Source organism: Psittacula echo (assembly GCF_963264785.1).
Source record: "Psittacula echo genome assembly, chromosome: 1".
NCBI lineage: Eukaryota > Metazoa > Chordata > Aves > Psittaciformes > Psittacidae > Psittacula > Psittacula echo.
Window position 1 is genome coordinate 4422199 of NC_137735.1, and position 16030 is coordinate 4438228.

At 38.2% G+C, this 16030-nt stretch overlaps 1 protein-coding gene across 3 annotated transcripts in view; it reads left to right on the plus strand.

The window, feature by feature from the left end:
• Positions 1–16030, plus strand: part of CTNNA2 (catenin alpha 2) — a gene marked incomplete at both ends in the record, with an annotated part of 463369 nt that overhangs the window by 385128 nt on the left and 62211 nt on the right. For all 3 annotated transcript variants that reach the window (XM_080629642.1, XM_080629643.1, XM_080629644.1), the window contains 2 exons: positions 14217–14309; positions 15852–16008. In XM_080629642.1, coding sequence (XP_080485768.1) covers positions 14217–14309; positions 15852–16008 — 250 coding nt within the window. The remainder of the gene's footprint in view (positions 1–14216; positions 14310–15851; positions 16009–16030) is intronic.

The window sequence follows — 16030 nt, forward strand, 5'->3', positions numbered from 1 at the left end:
AAAAGCTTTTGTGATCAATTGCCACATTTAGAAAATCCATTTTTATTTGGCTCCTCTTGTACATGGACTGGCATTACAAAGACTTCTACAAAGTCCTGTAAACATTTCTGGAATGCGTTGTACATACAGAGAGGTGGAAACAGAGCAACATTTACTACCATTTGTGTGTTGCTGATGGATTGATTGTGGAATTCATTTCTGCCTTAGTTTGTCAAAGCTACAATTTATTGACTAAAGAGTGTGTTATATGAGCCAAAGCTGCTGTAAATCACTGAAGCTTTGCTGAAATGGAACAAAGGTGCTGTACATCAGGTGGGGATCCTCAGCTTTGTCTCATTGGATGGATTGAATAAAAAAAGCTTGGTCATCTATGTTAGGGTTGGTGAGGTTTGTATTTCTACTTGAGAATTATGTTATTGAGTGAGATGTTGAACGTGATCTGCAGTTCTTTACTGTGTAAGTGCTTAATCATTTCTGTTTATAGCTGCATTTGAACCCCCTCTATCTCTTACTCTCACACACAGAATTTAACGAATTTACATTTAAAAATTGCTAACATTTAATATGTTCGGGCCTTCTGTTGGTGTTTCTCACTGTGAGAACAGGGACTGGCTTTCAAATAAGTAGAATTGAGTTAACCAAGGTCCATTTTAAATAACTCAAGTAGTAATCAAAAACTTTATCATTATATTTGCATTATTCGGGGAGTCTAAGATACTACAAACATCTGAGTAGAGACAGCAATAACCATGCATTAAGCCTGTTCTGAACATAACTTGTCAGAGAAAGCAAAATCCTTCAAAGATATGTTTTGATAGTTTTTTATCTTTTGGTCTTCCAAGTGCATAAAGATATCATAAGAGCCTGGGAAATATGTGGAAATCTAATTTACAAGATGAATTGTTTAGACTGAACCAATAATCCTCTCTAGTAGTGCTTCAAGCACAGAAATGCACATGCAAAAAAGATGGTATGAAAGGATGTCAAAATTTCTTTTAGCTAAATATGTCACCTACATTGATATATGAAGCTTCTCAGCAGATCCTATTATAAGGGTGGTTTGGTTTGTGCTTTTTAAGGTGCTAAAGTTCTGTGAATTTACTATAAGCATGTAGATAGATCTAACGGCAAATAGCCTTACTGCTGAGCAGTAGAAAAATGTTTCTTTCTCTGTTCTCTTTACTCACGAAGTGTAATAGCTCGGATTCAGATTTTAGCTAACAGTGAGTCTGCAAAGGAGAAATATGAAGAGGAAAGAAAAATGAGGGTTTGTTAGGTTTCTCAATTTGTTTTTCTTGCTGTCATTACTCAATCTCTTAATATGTATTTGAATGGGTCCTGAATGCAGATTAGTGCACACTCATTGCAGTTGTTCTGGTAAATCTGACCTCGTCACACACAATTGCTATTTGTTTTCCCTAATTTAATATTTCATATACAGGAATAGATATCCATACAGCTGGTATCAATGTAGACTGGTGAGACTAAGTGAAACAAACATCTGTCAGGAATAGTTTAGGTACAGCTGATCCTGCCTTCTGACAGGAGCATCATCTGTCAAATTTCCTTTTGGCTCAAATTTCAATGACTCATAGTAATATTGTATGGTGCAGTGAACTGGATGTTCCTGTGGTATCCAGTCTTCTGACAAAACTAATCAGACTTAGTCAGAATATTTTCTACATTAGAAGAAACTTGTTTTGCCTACTCCTAAAGAAGGACATATGGAAGTGTTATTCCCCATCTGATAGGCAATCTATGGGTTAATAAAGAAAAGTTAGCATCCATAACCTTATTTGGACATATTCATGAGTTCAGTTACTGCTTCTCAAAAGAGCATGGCAAGGGCCTGAGAGAAGACTTAATAATGCTCTATTTTGTTACTGTATGTGTCTTTGCATTTCCTATGTTCGCTTTATTTCCTGTTTAAGGATGATATCTCAGAAATCATTTAATCTGAAGACAGGTGTTGGAAAACTGAATGAAGACCTTTAATGTTATTGCTTTCCAGTCAACACTGAGGAAAAAAGTCTACTCCCAAAATTAATTCATTCACTTGTGGCTAATTATAAAGGTGATTTACTGCAGGAGTTCTTACAGGAACAAGAAATCAAAGTGCCAGAGCAACTGCTCAGCCCAACCTGACATTTCACATGTCCAGTGTGATACTAAAAGTGTTAGTATCAACATGCTACGAAGGCTGGGAGTCCCTATAAAAGCCGCTAAAACATCTTACTCCACACCTGTCTTCTTAAAACCAACCTCAGAAACCTTTTTTCAAGGCCAGGCTGGACGAAGCCTTGGGTGGCACGGTTTAGTGTGAGGTGTCCCTGCCCATAGGAGAGGGGTTGGAACTAGATGATCTTAAGGTCCTTTCCAACCCTAATTATTCTGTGGTTCTATGATTCTAAATACAGTAACTCTCCCGTTGCCTAGTGAAAGGTTTTTCAGATGTGGAACTCTTGCTGTGGTTTTGTAGGAAGGAGCAATCTTTTATTAAACAAGCAGCTCTGTAAACACTAGAAATTATGCATCCTCGTTTCTTAGAGATTTTCATTTTGTGGTCAAGTGTCAGATCCAGCTGAAGCTTTTCCCACAGAATTTAGGAAGTCTCTCACCCACTCAGATGCCTCAGTGCAGCCCATCAGGTAAACTCATTGCTCAGTGAGCCATTAAGAGGCTGACAAGGCTTGTCCCCTCAAAACAGTTGCTTGTTTTCATTGAAATTTTAGGAATTTAATGTTCACTGAGATTTTTCTGTTACTTTGAACTAAATTAATCAAGAGGTTGAAAAAAAAATATTAAAATTGACTTGTGGAGAGATTCTGCAGCTTTATCATGGACCCACTGGCCACAGACTTTGAGCTACCAGTTTTAAAAGAGTCCAAAAGTATACTGATACTGCCATTAAATGTAATAGTAAAGACAGTGGACTAATACTGGTCTCTGCATGCCAAGAGGCCCATAAATCAAAGCACAGTGAATTAAAGATCTCTGTCTGCAGTTCCATTTAGAGTTTAATGTCAGTTTTGATTTCTTAGATATATATTTGTTCCCATTTTATTTTTTAATGCTAAAAGTCATATGAAGAGCTCTTGATATAAAGCCTCATTATTAACAGAATTTGTGTGTGAGCTGCATTCATATGAAAATTACTTGGTTTTTTGGAGGAGTCAAAGAAAAAGCCAGAAACAGCACTCTAATACACCAGAAATAATCTGGAGTTTGTTCAAATGGCTTTGGATATTTGAGCTAATGATGATCCTTTGAGAAGGTAATCAGCTTTCCTGCATAGAACTGCAGATGTATGAGAACTGGATAAAATGTAAGACTGAGTCAGAATGTAACAGGTTTTAATGACATAAACCATATGATTGAGTTTATAACTCAGATGAAAATATCAACATTTTTATTAGTACTATAACAAAATCAAAATTCTTTTTTAAAAAAAGCCATCTTAAATTAAGAGAAAATATAATTTGATCATATGAATTCCAGCACATTGAAAAAAGTACCTTTTTTTATGTATTCCCCTTTCAGAGCAAGAGAAAGAACTAAATATAAGTGCATTATTTTCTCACTCCATTGTCCTTTACTTACCTGTTAGAACAAATCAAGATGTATGGTTTCTCAGTGCCATCTCTTTTGTCCGCATCTTTTTAACAGATATAAGAGAAATCATGTGCTAGGTAGATCATAGAATCATAGAATAGTTAGGGTTGGAAAGGACCTTAAGATCAGTTCCAACCCCCCTGCCATGGGCAGGGACACCTCACACTAAACCATGTCACCCAAGGCCTCATCCAACCTGGTCTTGAACACTGCCAAGGATGGAGCATTCACAACCTCCCTGGGCAACCCATTCCAGTGCCTCACCACCCTCACAGTAAAGAATTTCTTCCTTATATCCAATCTAAACTTCCCCTGTTTCAGTTTGAACCCGTTACCCCTTGTCCTGTCACTACAGTCCCTGATGAAGAGTCCCTCCCCAGCGTCCTTGTAGGCCCCCTTCAGATACTGGAAGGCTGCTCTGAGGTACTTCAGGCTAAAACTCTGCTAAGGATTATGTTTGTGGTTGAAAAAGGTGAAAAGTGTGTTCAAGTTCTCAGGTCTGTGGTTAGGTTACTGGTATAAATGCAGCTGCTGTTAAACAACTCTATGTATGTCATCTTCCTGTTTCTGGTCATAGCAAAAGTACACCACTAAAAGCAGTAGGACAGAAAGGGAGAAGTAAGACAGTTGTCTGACTAGTTTTTTATAATACAGAAATGGGAAAATACCTCCTATAGCCACATACTTTTTTTACCGTTAAGTACTCTAGGTCTTTGTTTCTTGGTATCAGACACTCACATCGTAAAATTAATCATCATGAATATGGCTTTTCCTACAGAAAATGGGTATATTAGCAGGAAAAAGGGCTACTAAGCAGATGAATAAACTAAATGATGTTTCAAGCCAATATGAGCTCTTCATGCCAAGGTTAAAGCGTACTGACAGGAGGAATAGAAAAGGGAACATCTCATTCTGTTGCCTTGTCTACACATTCTGGTTCTGGGCAGATGACATCATTTTGCATTACTGTTGAACCAGTACTAAATTATTGTAAAAACATTTTGTAGACTATTATTGCACAAAAATTGGATGCATATAAAATCAGTCTTCCTCTGAATGTGACTTCGTAAGCCTTTAAAATATTACTCCAAGTGAAAATCTCTTCACATACCCCTATGAAGGCAATCATAATATTTTACAATGTCTTGGTTGTGAGCAAGGGAACGAATAAGTCTTTATTTCTTAAAAAATATATATAAATAATAATAAAAATGTGTATTCTACATGCACTTTACCATGATAATGTCAGATTTCTTTGACAGTAGCAATCTTCCTTCTTATGCAATACCTGCAGTTTTTCCTCCAGTCTCTGTGAAAAAATATCACATTTCTACTTTTGTAATGTCACCAGTTTCCATCTATGCCCCTCTTCTTTCATCCCCATTAATTTCCTCATCTTGTCTTAAAGGTTCCTTCCATGTTTCCTATCTCTGTTTCCTTTCATGGCTGGAGGAACGCATCGTGAGCTATAGCTGAATAAATGATCATGCTGACCAGTGCTTCCAGCCTGTCAAGTAGGCCAAATAAAGTAAAAAGCTGAATTCACCCTCAGGAGGGACACTCATCTTGATATAGATGTGGGCTTTCATATAATTTAGGGGATGACCAGCACATTGGTCACAAATCTTAACCTTGCCTCAAAGGCAGGGTCATGGATGAAACACAAGCACTAGAGATTTATTTCCTCTTACTGGTAATAAAAAATATTTACATAGACAGCAATGCAGGACAGCAGACTGACTAGTTCTGGATATTCAAATTTCAGGTTTTTCATGTGAACAAGTTGCTACTGTTGTATGCTTATACAGAATTTAAAGATGTCTTCACCTTTGCTATCAGTCATTGTAGGAATTGTAGTAGACAGTTATACAATTCTTCCTTCATCTGCACTACTTCAGCCCTAAAACTCATACAATTATAGACTGGTTTGGGTTGGAAGGGACCTTCAAGATCACCTAGTTCCAACCCCCTGCAGTAAGCAGGGGCATCTTCAACTAGATCAGGTTGCTCAGCGCCCCATCCAACTTGATCTTGAATGTTCCAGGGATGGGGCATCTATCTCTGCGAAGCCATTCTGGCTGTCTTGAATCACCTCACTGTCCTCTATGTGCCTTAGCATAGTTTCTAGGAGGATCTGTTCCATGATCTTCCCAGGTACAGAGGGGAGGCTGACAGGTTGGTAGTTCCTAGGGTCCGTGCATGCAATGTTTCCCTTTCTTCAGTCATTAGGGACTTCACCTGGTGACTACAACTTTTCAGACACCATGGGTTGGCAATTACATCAGCCAGTTATGTCAGGACTCTGGGATGCATCTCATCAAATCCCATAGAATTATGTATGTTGATCTTCCTCGGGTGGTCATAAACCTGATCTTCTCTTACAGTGGGAGGGACTTTGCTCCCCCAATACCTGCCTTGTAGTCCACCTACTTGAAAGGTGTGAGAAGACTCAGTGAAGACTGAGGCAAAAAAGTCATTGAATACCTTAGCCTTCTCCTTGCCTATTGTTACCAGTTTGTCAGTCTTTTTCATGAGAGGTAAATATTCTTTGACCTTCCTTTTGTGGCTGATATATCTCTAGAAGCTTTTCTTATTATTCTTTGTATTCATTGTCAAGTTAAGCTTCATATGCATTGGTCAGCCAACTAAAATTGGTTCTATCTGACTCACAAGTTATGTTTCTTTAGGGATCAGTAGTAAGCAATGTGTTTGCACCCTGGGGTGTCCAATATCACACTGTGTTAATATCTTCAGTGCTTCTGTTATTATCATGAATTTTTTTTGAGTTCTTACCACAATCCCCTGTTTATCTTCAACAACTGTCAAGATACAGCTCCCTGATAATATAGCATTTAATTATCACAACTCAGTCAGGGATGCATCCCTCTTCCAGAGTCAGTGATGAGTTTACCAAAATAGTGGACTGTTATTAGATAGATGGATCACTTTAGTAGCTACTTGCCATTAATATATATTATAACACTGCCAGGGGTATGTTGTCAAAATTGCTTTATGGGATCAACTCATACACATTGAAGTCTTGTAAATCGTGTTTCCGTGGGACACCAAGTCTCCTCTTGCCCCTTGAGTATTTCAGTATACATTGTTCATAATTCACTATGAGTTTTAATAGCCATTGCCTTGATTGCCGATTGACCAGAAAGAATTAATACACAAACACCTTGAATTTCTTCTTCATTTGTTGGTATACTGAAACAAGAAATTCTTTTGGCTGTTTTTACGTACTTTGAGGCAGAGCTGTTACTATTGGTTAAAGGTTCTGTTGACTGATATTTCAAAGGTGTTGTTATAGTTTTTGACATTCCTCTATATTATTTGTTCTGTTTTTTCACTATGAACAGACCAAGTATAGAAGAATGGTGTAAGAAAATCAGATCCCCTACAGCTTTATAAGCTGTTTTCTTATAGGAGAAAGACTTGCTGCATTTCATCAGTGCAATTTTATATTGCTCAAGAGGTGTTAAATCAAAGTAGGAATCTGGTTATAACTACGTTCTTGAGCCTAAGTTCTGCTCTTCTTCTCAGTTTACTGTAGCTGCTTGCTGTTTATTTCTTCAGCAGTGGATGCACATGTATAGAGAGAAAACTGAGAAGCTGCCTTGATGTAGTGAGCAAATCATTGAAGGGAGGGATCCCATCTATCTGAAGCTGGGTGCCCCACTGCACTTCCAGACTCCTTTGAGAGTGAACCTCAGGAGAGAAGTCTTTTTCTGCTGTCCTCATCTCCCTCCCCGCTGGGCAGCCGAGCAGCGCACGGGTTCCCCACTGCTACTGACTGTCAGTTAATTGTGCTCCAGTTGAATGGCACAGAAATACACCTTATGAAAACAAAGGACAATCATCTGTAATTCCTAAGGGAGTTTTCTGTCAAAGCAGAAAGCATTTCTATTGATTTCAGCTCCAGGAAATAACATTCACGCCTGCTTTTCCAAAGTCCTTTGATTTCAAGCTATTTATAGATATGGTAGAACAGAGAAACCCTAACAGATTTGTGCCTAGACTTTTAATTGTGAGACTGGATCTTCATGTATGGTAACTGGAACAGCTCTGAGCCTGAAGAAGAAAAAAAAAAAAGAGTCAGTAATTACTCCTAGCTAATATCTTTCTTTATTCATAATTAAAATCATTATTATTGTCTGTATGAAAGGATTGGACATAATACAATACTCTTTTCTTGTATTCTTTACTGGCAGCTCTGTAATTCAACATGAACCAATGTATTTTGCTTATGAACATAAGAAAGTAGAAGGATTTTTCAAGGTGTTTCATTTTTGTTCTCACTTCTGTTCCATATAGGCAGCAATTATGGCATGTCCCAGAAAATGGGGGAGATACAGACTGCATAAACAACACTTCCCTGAAATTGTCCAAAGCTGGGATTTTTGCATCTTGACTTCAGCTTTCAGTACACATGAAGCCTCTAACACTTAAGTTTCTTTCAAAAATCTCAGTCTAAGACCCACTGAATTTATTCAAGTCACAGTTTGAACTTTACCAAAAGCAGAAATATCTTAAAGTTCTTTTAAGTAGATCTGATATGGGGGAAGTCTGAGGGAGTTTGAGCAGAAAAGCCTTATTCCTGTAGTAAGTATGAGTGAATATGCTGTTGACCTTTTGAGAAGTAAAAATTTTCACATAAGTTCAGTGGGCATCCTATAACACATGAAATAAAGCATTCAGCTGTTGTGCTTAAAATTCTCTGTAGCTTTCTAATGTACTGATGTTACTGCTACCTATCATAAAAGTCTGAACAGTTTATATTAAATATGTTCAGGGCTTGGTATTAAAATTCTTCAGAGCAAATGTCAAATTCAGTAAGTCAGATCATCAGTAATTTAAAAAAGCAATGCCTTTCTTTTACTGCTGTGTATACAGTTAGATTTTTTAATACATGTGAATGTATGTACATGTGAATAACCTTTAAAAATACATCTCTTATTCAGATAAGACTATGTGACTGGCTAATACAAATGAGGGAAAATTTTCAGTGTTGTCCAGTATGAGGTTCCCCCATGCCATACAGAATAGGTACTGAGAAAGAGACCACAGTCTAATATTTTCATGGTAGTACAAATTGGCACTGCGGTGCATGAAGAGGAAGAGCAATATGTACTCTCAGTGACATTTAGATTTTTGGCACTTGTTTGTGCATGTGCAAAAACATTCTGTCTAGTGATAAATAGAGTTTTGCTCATAATATAATGCTTCAGTGAATAGAGTGAGGATAAACAAGTTGAAGATCTTGGGTAACTTTGCTTTAATTCTGTGCTCTCCTTTAGAAAAACTCTTATTTGCAGCTCCATGAATATCACTGGGCTGTCCACAGCAGTACCAATATTAATATATGTCCAAACTTTGAACCATTTGTAACAACATCTGGATAAATTATTAAGGCGATAGATAAATAATTGCAAATAGCTAAGATACCACAGTTCAGCAAGTTATCACTCATCAGCTGAAACACAGCAACTGACTTGGCTTTAGTCCACTGTGCATGTTACAGAAGATTCTGACTTAAACCACCTTCAACTCAAGATGAATAACTCAGAAAGTTTCAGTTTCTGAAGTGTGTGGTGTAGACAAGTAAGTTTTATGGTGTCTTGGGTTTGTTTATGTTATTCTATATTTCCCAAAAAACTAGAATAACTTGCTGTAAATTTTCTACTTCCTAGTGTTTCCATCTGCTAATTGCAGTGGAAAAATAAATTACATATATAGGAAATACATATAACAAAAGTAAAAAAAACCCCAACATATTCATAGAATCATAGAATATGTATTTACAATAGAATAGAAAATATATTTACAAAATAGACACAAAACTAAGATATTAATGGATTGCATTCTTTACCTTAGAATGGTTAAATATTTGGGGAAACTGAATAGGGCTTTTTGTGTATTATTTCTTCTAAGCAATTTATGAGGATTGGGGGAATAGAATATACACATTAGCTGTAATATTCTGCATGCCTTTGTGTTGATATTGCTGCTTTGCTAGAGCATATACTGCTCTTTCCTCTTCCCCCTTTCCCTTTTTTGTTTACATTTTTGCTGTAAACAATAAACTTCTTGTACGGACCTTTTCATTTACATTTAATTCAGAGTGGCCATGTTAAATATTTGAATTTAAGTCTGAACGAGAGGACAATACATTTTTTTACTCATAGTTATCTTTAATAATGCAAAAAGACCAAGTCAGAATTGGAAACATTCCTAGTTTAAAAACACAGCAAAAGGTAACTACATCTAGTTACATCTAGTTACTACATCTAGTAACAACTATCTATGCTCCATCCTTGGCAGTGTTCAAGGCCAGGTTGGATGAGGCCTTGGGTGATATGGTTTAGTGTGGGGTGTCCCTGCCCATGGCAGGGTGGTTGGAACTGGATGATCTTAAGGTCCTTTCCAACCCTAACTATTCTATGATTCTATGATCTTCTGAGTAAATTGGCATGAAACATCTTTGATTACTTTTGTAAACTGGGGTACAACTTTATGGCAGAAATAAAGGTTTCCTGTTGTAAGTAGTATGTGGCAAAAAGCAATGTATTTAAAAAATCCTAATCCATGCTTCAATTGCTACCTAGCAAAAAGCCAGTGTAGGCATTGAGTATCCATACAGTACTTACGTGTCCAGTTGCCATATAAATATATCTTTAGATAAATCCTGTCATTTGTATGTCCTTACTACAATGGTAGTCAAAATTTGCATTAGAAACAAAGCCCTTCACCACCTCCATCTGCTGCACAGCAGAAAACTGCTCAAGGCTGAAATACAACCAAATACATGCAAATACGTTTTATTGGGACTGATCCTGCATATGTTTTGAATAATTGAAACTGATGGAATTATTTGCATGGTTTAAGATACATACATAGCAAGGTGCAGAATTGCATCTTGGGCTTTCAGTGCCAGTAATAGGAAATTAATCTGAAGGAGTTGGTACACACTTTTTCACCTCCCCAGTTCTAGTATTGGTTCAGCAGCTTTGTGATTGCAGAAAAATACAGCATCACTGAAGGCGGAGTATTTATTTTCTTGCCCATTACTTTTCCATCCTCTTGCAGGACAGGTTTAAGGTGTTTAGCAATTGTTTTGATTGTATAAGAGTAGCTTAGCAGACCTGAAATTCTAGACAATAATGTTTATCTACGCAGCAGTTTCAGTGTTATTAAGTTCTCCATGCATTTCAAGGATGATTCACAGTTCATTGATTTTGGTATTTAAAATGTTTTCATTCATATAAATACTCTTCAGTCAGTTCTCATTGATCTTCATACAAACTTAAGTTCTGTGTGCTCAAGGAACTTGGTAAACAGAAGAAAGAAAAGTTAATTACCTAGTTGCTTCCACAGCCTCTCATGCAACTTCCTCTTCAATGCTTTGGTGGAGGCAGAGCACTTGAAGCATAAAGGTAAAGGCTGTCAAATCAAAGTCTGAGCAAATTGGCAGCTACAGTAGCATACAGCCTTTTTATTTTCCTTTCCAAGCTATCTGCTTCATCCAGCTCTAGAGTGGCATGTGAAATAAATTCCCAACCTTGAAGAGTGTGGGTTCCTGACAAAGCATGTTTATTAAATATGCATACGCAAAATAGGTAACTATTTTATGATTCTATAATGCACCATTAAAACATCTGTTATTTCAGTAATACCTTTTACAACTATAACCAGGACCAACTAAAATCTAAGTTTAAATACTAAACTAGACACATCTGGAAGTGCCTTTCTCTTTTTATCCATTATCCAAAGAGAACAGTTAGGCACCTAACCAAAATACCTCAGCTAAGTGGGGTGGAATTGGGCCTAAGCTGTTTAGGCCATAGTTTTAGGAAGGAAAAATATCTGAAGTCGTTGAATTTATAGTAGGCTAAATTTATAGTAAGAAGAAGTTGAATTATCTCACAGTTTCTATCAACTAAGAGCATTATTAAGCCAAGAATCTTAATTGATGCTTACTTGATTGTGTACTTGATAACAATGTCAATCAAACTAATTAAATAGTGTTGTATCTGGTGATTGAGTGCACTTAAAACTTGGATTGTTTCACAGATCCATGCTCGTATGATGGCACTGAAATGTGGGCATTAAAACATGTCTTGCCATGTTTTAAAAATACTTTTTGGGTGAAGTCATACTGTTTTGGATTTGTACTGCTAAATTCAATTTTATCCAGATTGCATCTACCTTTGTAGAGTTTTCTTGTGACTATGCTTATTTGACATAATCAGATCTTCCCAAGGTACAGGCTGGCATACTCTGCTGAATTGTGAAAGTAACTTTGTTTTCTGACTGCTGATGATACAGAGCTATATTTATGCAAGACTTGAAAAATATCACAGCACCTGTTTAGATTCGAATTATACATAATATGTATCTTAGTTTTTAAACACATAACTGTAATGCTCTTGTGATGCATATTTAATGTAGCCATAGATTACATTAGTACTCTTTCTCTATTGATAGTAACATCCAAAACAATGTTCTGAACTCTGAATTATTTTACAAGAGGAGAAAAATTTTCTTGTGGTTATGTCTGTAAAAAGCTTCCTGTGGCTATGTCTGTTTCCTTCCTTGGAAAACCAGGAAACTTTACAACAGCCAGATATTATCTGATCAGATTCTATTCAAAGAGTAATTAACAGGGACAGAGAAGAAATAAGTTTCACAGATTATTTTTTTTTTCCAAAAGAACTCGCAGACCTGCATAACAGTTTGATTGCCATTTCATGACACCTGGCCCTTCCAGCCACATAATCTCGCTACTATCTGAGAAAGAGTAAGATGTATCGTGCATCTAAAGCCTTAGGAAAGATTTTCATCATGATAATCACAAAATGAAAGGGCAATCTGAAAAACCACTTATTTAAAATAGAAGAAGATGGCTTTTGCTGAACTTATTACCATTTGCTAGTGTTTAAGGTCTGTAATTTCCACTCGTGTTAATGCATTCTAATTATTACCCTGCTTAGCTTTTGTTTCTCATGAAGATTAAAGTGGGCTGTTTGATGTGTGCAAAGAAATTACTAGAGAAAATGGTAAATTAATTGGAAGATGTCATCTTAGGAGAGTGTTTTTGACACGAGTGCTGTAAGGCTGTTAACAAACAGACTAACTCATTTGTCTCACCATGAAACAAATATAAAAATCACAACATTATGATAAAACCTTGACTAGGAAATGCCTGCAAGACTCTTTGAAGTCTTAGGCTCTTTTCTTCCCTGGGCTTTGGCACTGTGATACATGCAAACCACGTTCTACATAACTGTGAAGTAAAATAGGTTCTATGCAGAACAGATGGACCAGGGCTAATGTGGCGATGTGCGCTGGAGATGAGAACAGATTAATATCACAAGAGGAGACTGGAGGAAAATTAGAAAGATGGGGGTATTTGAACTAATTCATGAATCATTTCCAACTGATAGTTATGCCTTCAGGCACAGTGAATAATATCAAGGAAGCATATTCAAAATTGTATAAATTTGTTTTAATGTAGATTAGGATCAAGAGCGATACTTTTGGTTGATTAAAAGAAATATCTTGTATTCCCCCATCTGAGAATGTACCTTTATGATTTAAATATCCCTGACGGCTTAATTATGTGCACTATGACATGAATTACTGTTTGGAAAACCCGTGGCAGTTCATGGACTTGGCGTAAAGCTTTGGGGAATGGATACTTTACAAGCAGCACTGTATGAGCTGGGAGAACATCCTCTGCCACTTGCATCCAAGCCACAGCGATGCAGCTCTGCAGTGTCTGGAGGTCTGATTGCTAGGTGTCATTCAGGTGTCTTTCTAAGTCTCCCTTGTCTTATCTTGTCCAAACAGCCTCCAGTCTTGCGAGGTTCAGACTTCCCAAAGCTGTGCCAGAGCAAGCACATGTAGATACCTACATCTTTGAGTGAGATATTCAGGGATGTGTTACAGAATAAGGCTTTCAAAAGAGACATTTCACGTGACCAAGTTATGATACTCTTGCTAATGGACATTTTTATCTGCGGCAGACAATCATGTAAAAATAAAGAGGTTCACCTGAGAATTAAAGTTATTTTAACATGCGTAAACCCACCAGAATCTGAAACAATGAAGATATTTGAGAAATATGTAACTTCCCAGTATCAGTGAAGGTATCAGAGGTTTTTTTATCAGTGAAAAAGCACAATTACAAGTGTTAAGGCATTAAAGTTTCTTCATTTTCCAAAGCTTAGAGTGTATAGATGAGCCTGATTACTAGTATTAATAATGGACATGATTCATATAGGAAAAAAGAAACTAAGAAAAGGAAACGTATAGATGATTGTCTGGATGCACTACATCCTCTGCATGACTTCTCAGGAGATTTTCAAGCTTTAAAGGAGGATGTGAAACACTTGACAGGAAATATTTTGACAAAAATCAAATTAATATGGCTAGTAAAGAACTAATCTACATGGATTTCTGCTCACCAGCATACAAGATGTTGTATCATTCCTCTTGTATGCAATTCTTTCATTCTAGGCAGGGCTCAAGAAGAAGAGAGAAAGGTATAAGATGGACCACTTGCCTAAAACTCGATTCCCGTTCTACTGATTTCATTGCAGGTTGCAAATCTGGCCTGTTCAATCTCGAATAATGAAGAAGGCGTGAAGTTAGTCCGTATGGCAGCAACGCAGATTGATAGTCTGTGCCCACAGGTAAGTAAGATTCCTGCTAAAAAGTACTCAAGAACTCTTTTGGTATTAAAAATATTAATTACCTAAGACAGGGAAAACAGCCAAGATGAAGATTATAGCCTTACCTTTGTCATTATACTGTTGCCTGCTTTCCATGAGCTGTGAAAAATACATTAATATCCCAAGATTGGGGTGTAATGCTGTGGTTTTAACAGTCATAGAATCATAGAATAGTTAGGGTTGGAAAGGACCTTAAGATCATCTAGTTCCAACCCCCCTGCCATGGGCAGGGACACCTCCCACTAAACTATACCACCCAAGGCTTCGTCCAGTCTGGCCTTGAACACTACCAGGTATGGAGCATTCACAACCTCCCTGGGCAACCCATTCCAATGCCTCACCACCTTTACAGTAAAGAACTTCTTCCTTAAATCCAATCTAAACTTCCCCTGTTTAAGTTTGAACCCATTACCCCTTGTCCTGTCACTACAGTCCCTGATGAAGAGTCCCTCCCCAGCATCCTTGTAGGCCCCCTTCAGATACTGGAAGGCTGCTCTGAGGTCTCTACGCAGCCTTCTCTTCTCCAGGCTGAACAGCCCCAACTTTCTCAGCCTGTCTCCATACAGGAGGTGCTCCAGTCCCCTGATCATCCTCGTGGCCTCCTCTGGACTTGTTCCAACAGTTCCATGTCCTTTTTATGTTGAGGACACCAGAACTGCACACAATGCTTCGAGTGAGGAGGATCACCTTTGACCTGCTGATCACTCTACTTTTGATGCAACCCAGGATACAGTTGGCTTTCTAGGCTGTGAGCGCACACTGAGGCTGGTTAATGTTATGTTTCTCATCAACCAACACCCCCAAGTCCTTCTCCGCAGGGCTGCTCTGAATCTCTTCTCTGCCCAACCTGTAGCTGTGCCTGGGATTGCTCGGACCCAGGTGTAGGACCTTGCACTTGGCATGGTTAAACTTCATCAGGTTGGCATCAGCCCACCTCACAAGCGTGTCGAGGTCCCTCTGGATGGTATTTCTTCCCTCCAGCGTATCAACCAAACCACACAGCTTGGTGTCATCGGCAAACTTGCTGAGGGCGCACTCAATCCCACTGCCCATGTCACCGACAAAGATGTTGAACAAGACCGGTCCCATCACTGATTCCTGAGGGACACCACTCATTACTGGTCTCCAGCCGGACATCGAGCCATTGACCACAACTCTTTGCGTGCAGCCATCCAGCCAGTTCTTTATCCACTGAGTGGTCCACCCATCAAATTGATGTCTCCCCAGTTTAGAGACAAGGATGTCATGTGGGACAGTGTCAAAGGCTTTGCACAAGTCCAGGTAGATGACAACAAGTGCTCTGCCCCTGTTCATCAGTTTCGTAGCCCCATCATAGAAGGCCACCAAATTGGTCAGGCAAGATTTCCCCTTAGTGAAGCCATGCCGGCTGTCACCAACCACCTCCTTGTTTTTCATGTGCCTTAGCATGCCTTCCAGGAGAATCTGCTCAGTCTGTTATCTATTTGTTCTTTCCCTTGTGTAACAAATGATTTTGAACAACAGGTAATAAATGCTGCGCTCACCTTGGCCGCCAGACCCCAGAGCAAAGTAGCACAGGACAACATGGATGTCTTTAAAGATCAGTGGGAGAAACAAGTGCGAGTTCTCACTGAAGCTGTTGACGACATCACTTCGGTGGATGATTTCCTCTCTGTTTCAGGTACTGGGATCAAGGGACTCTT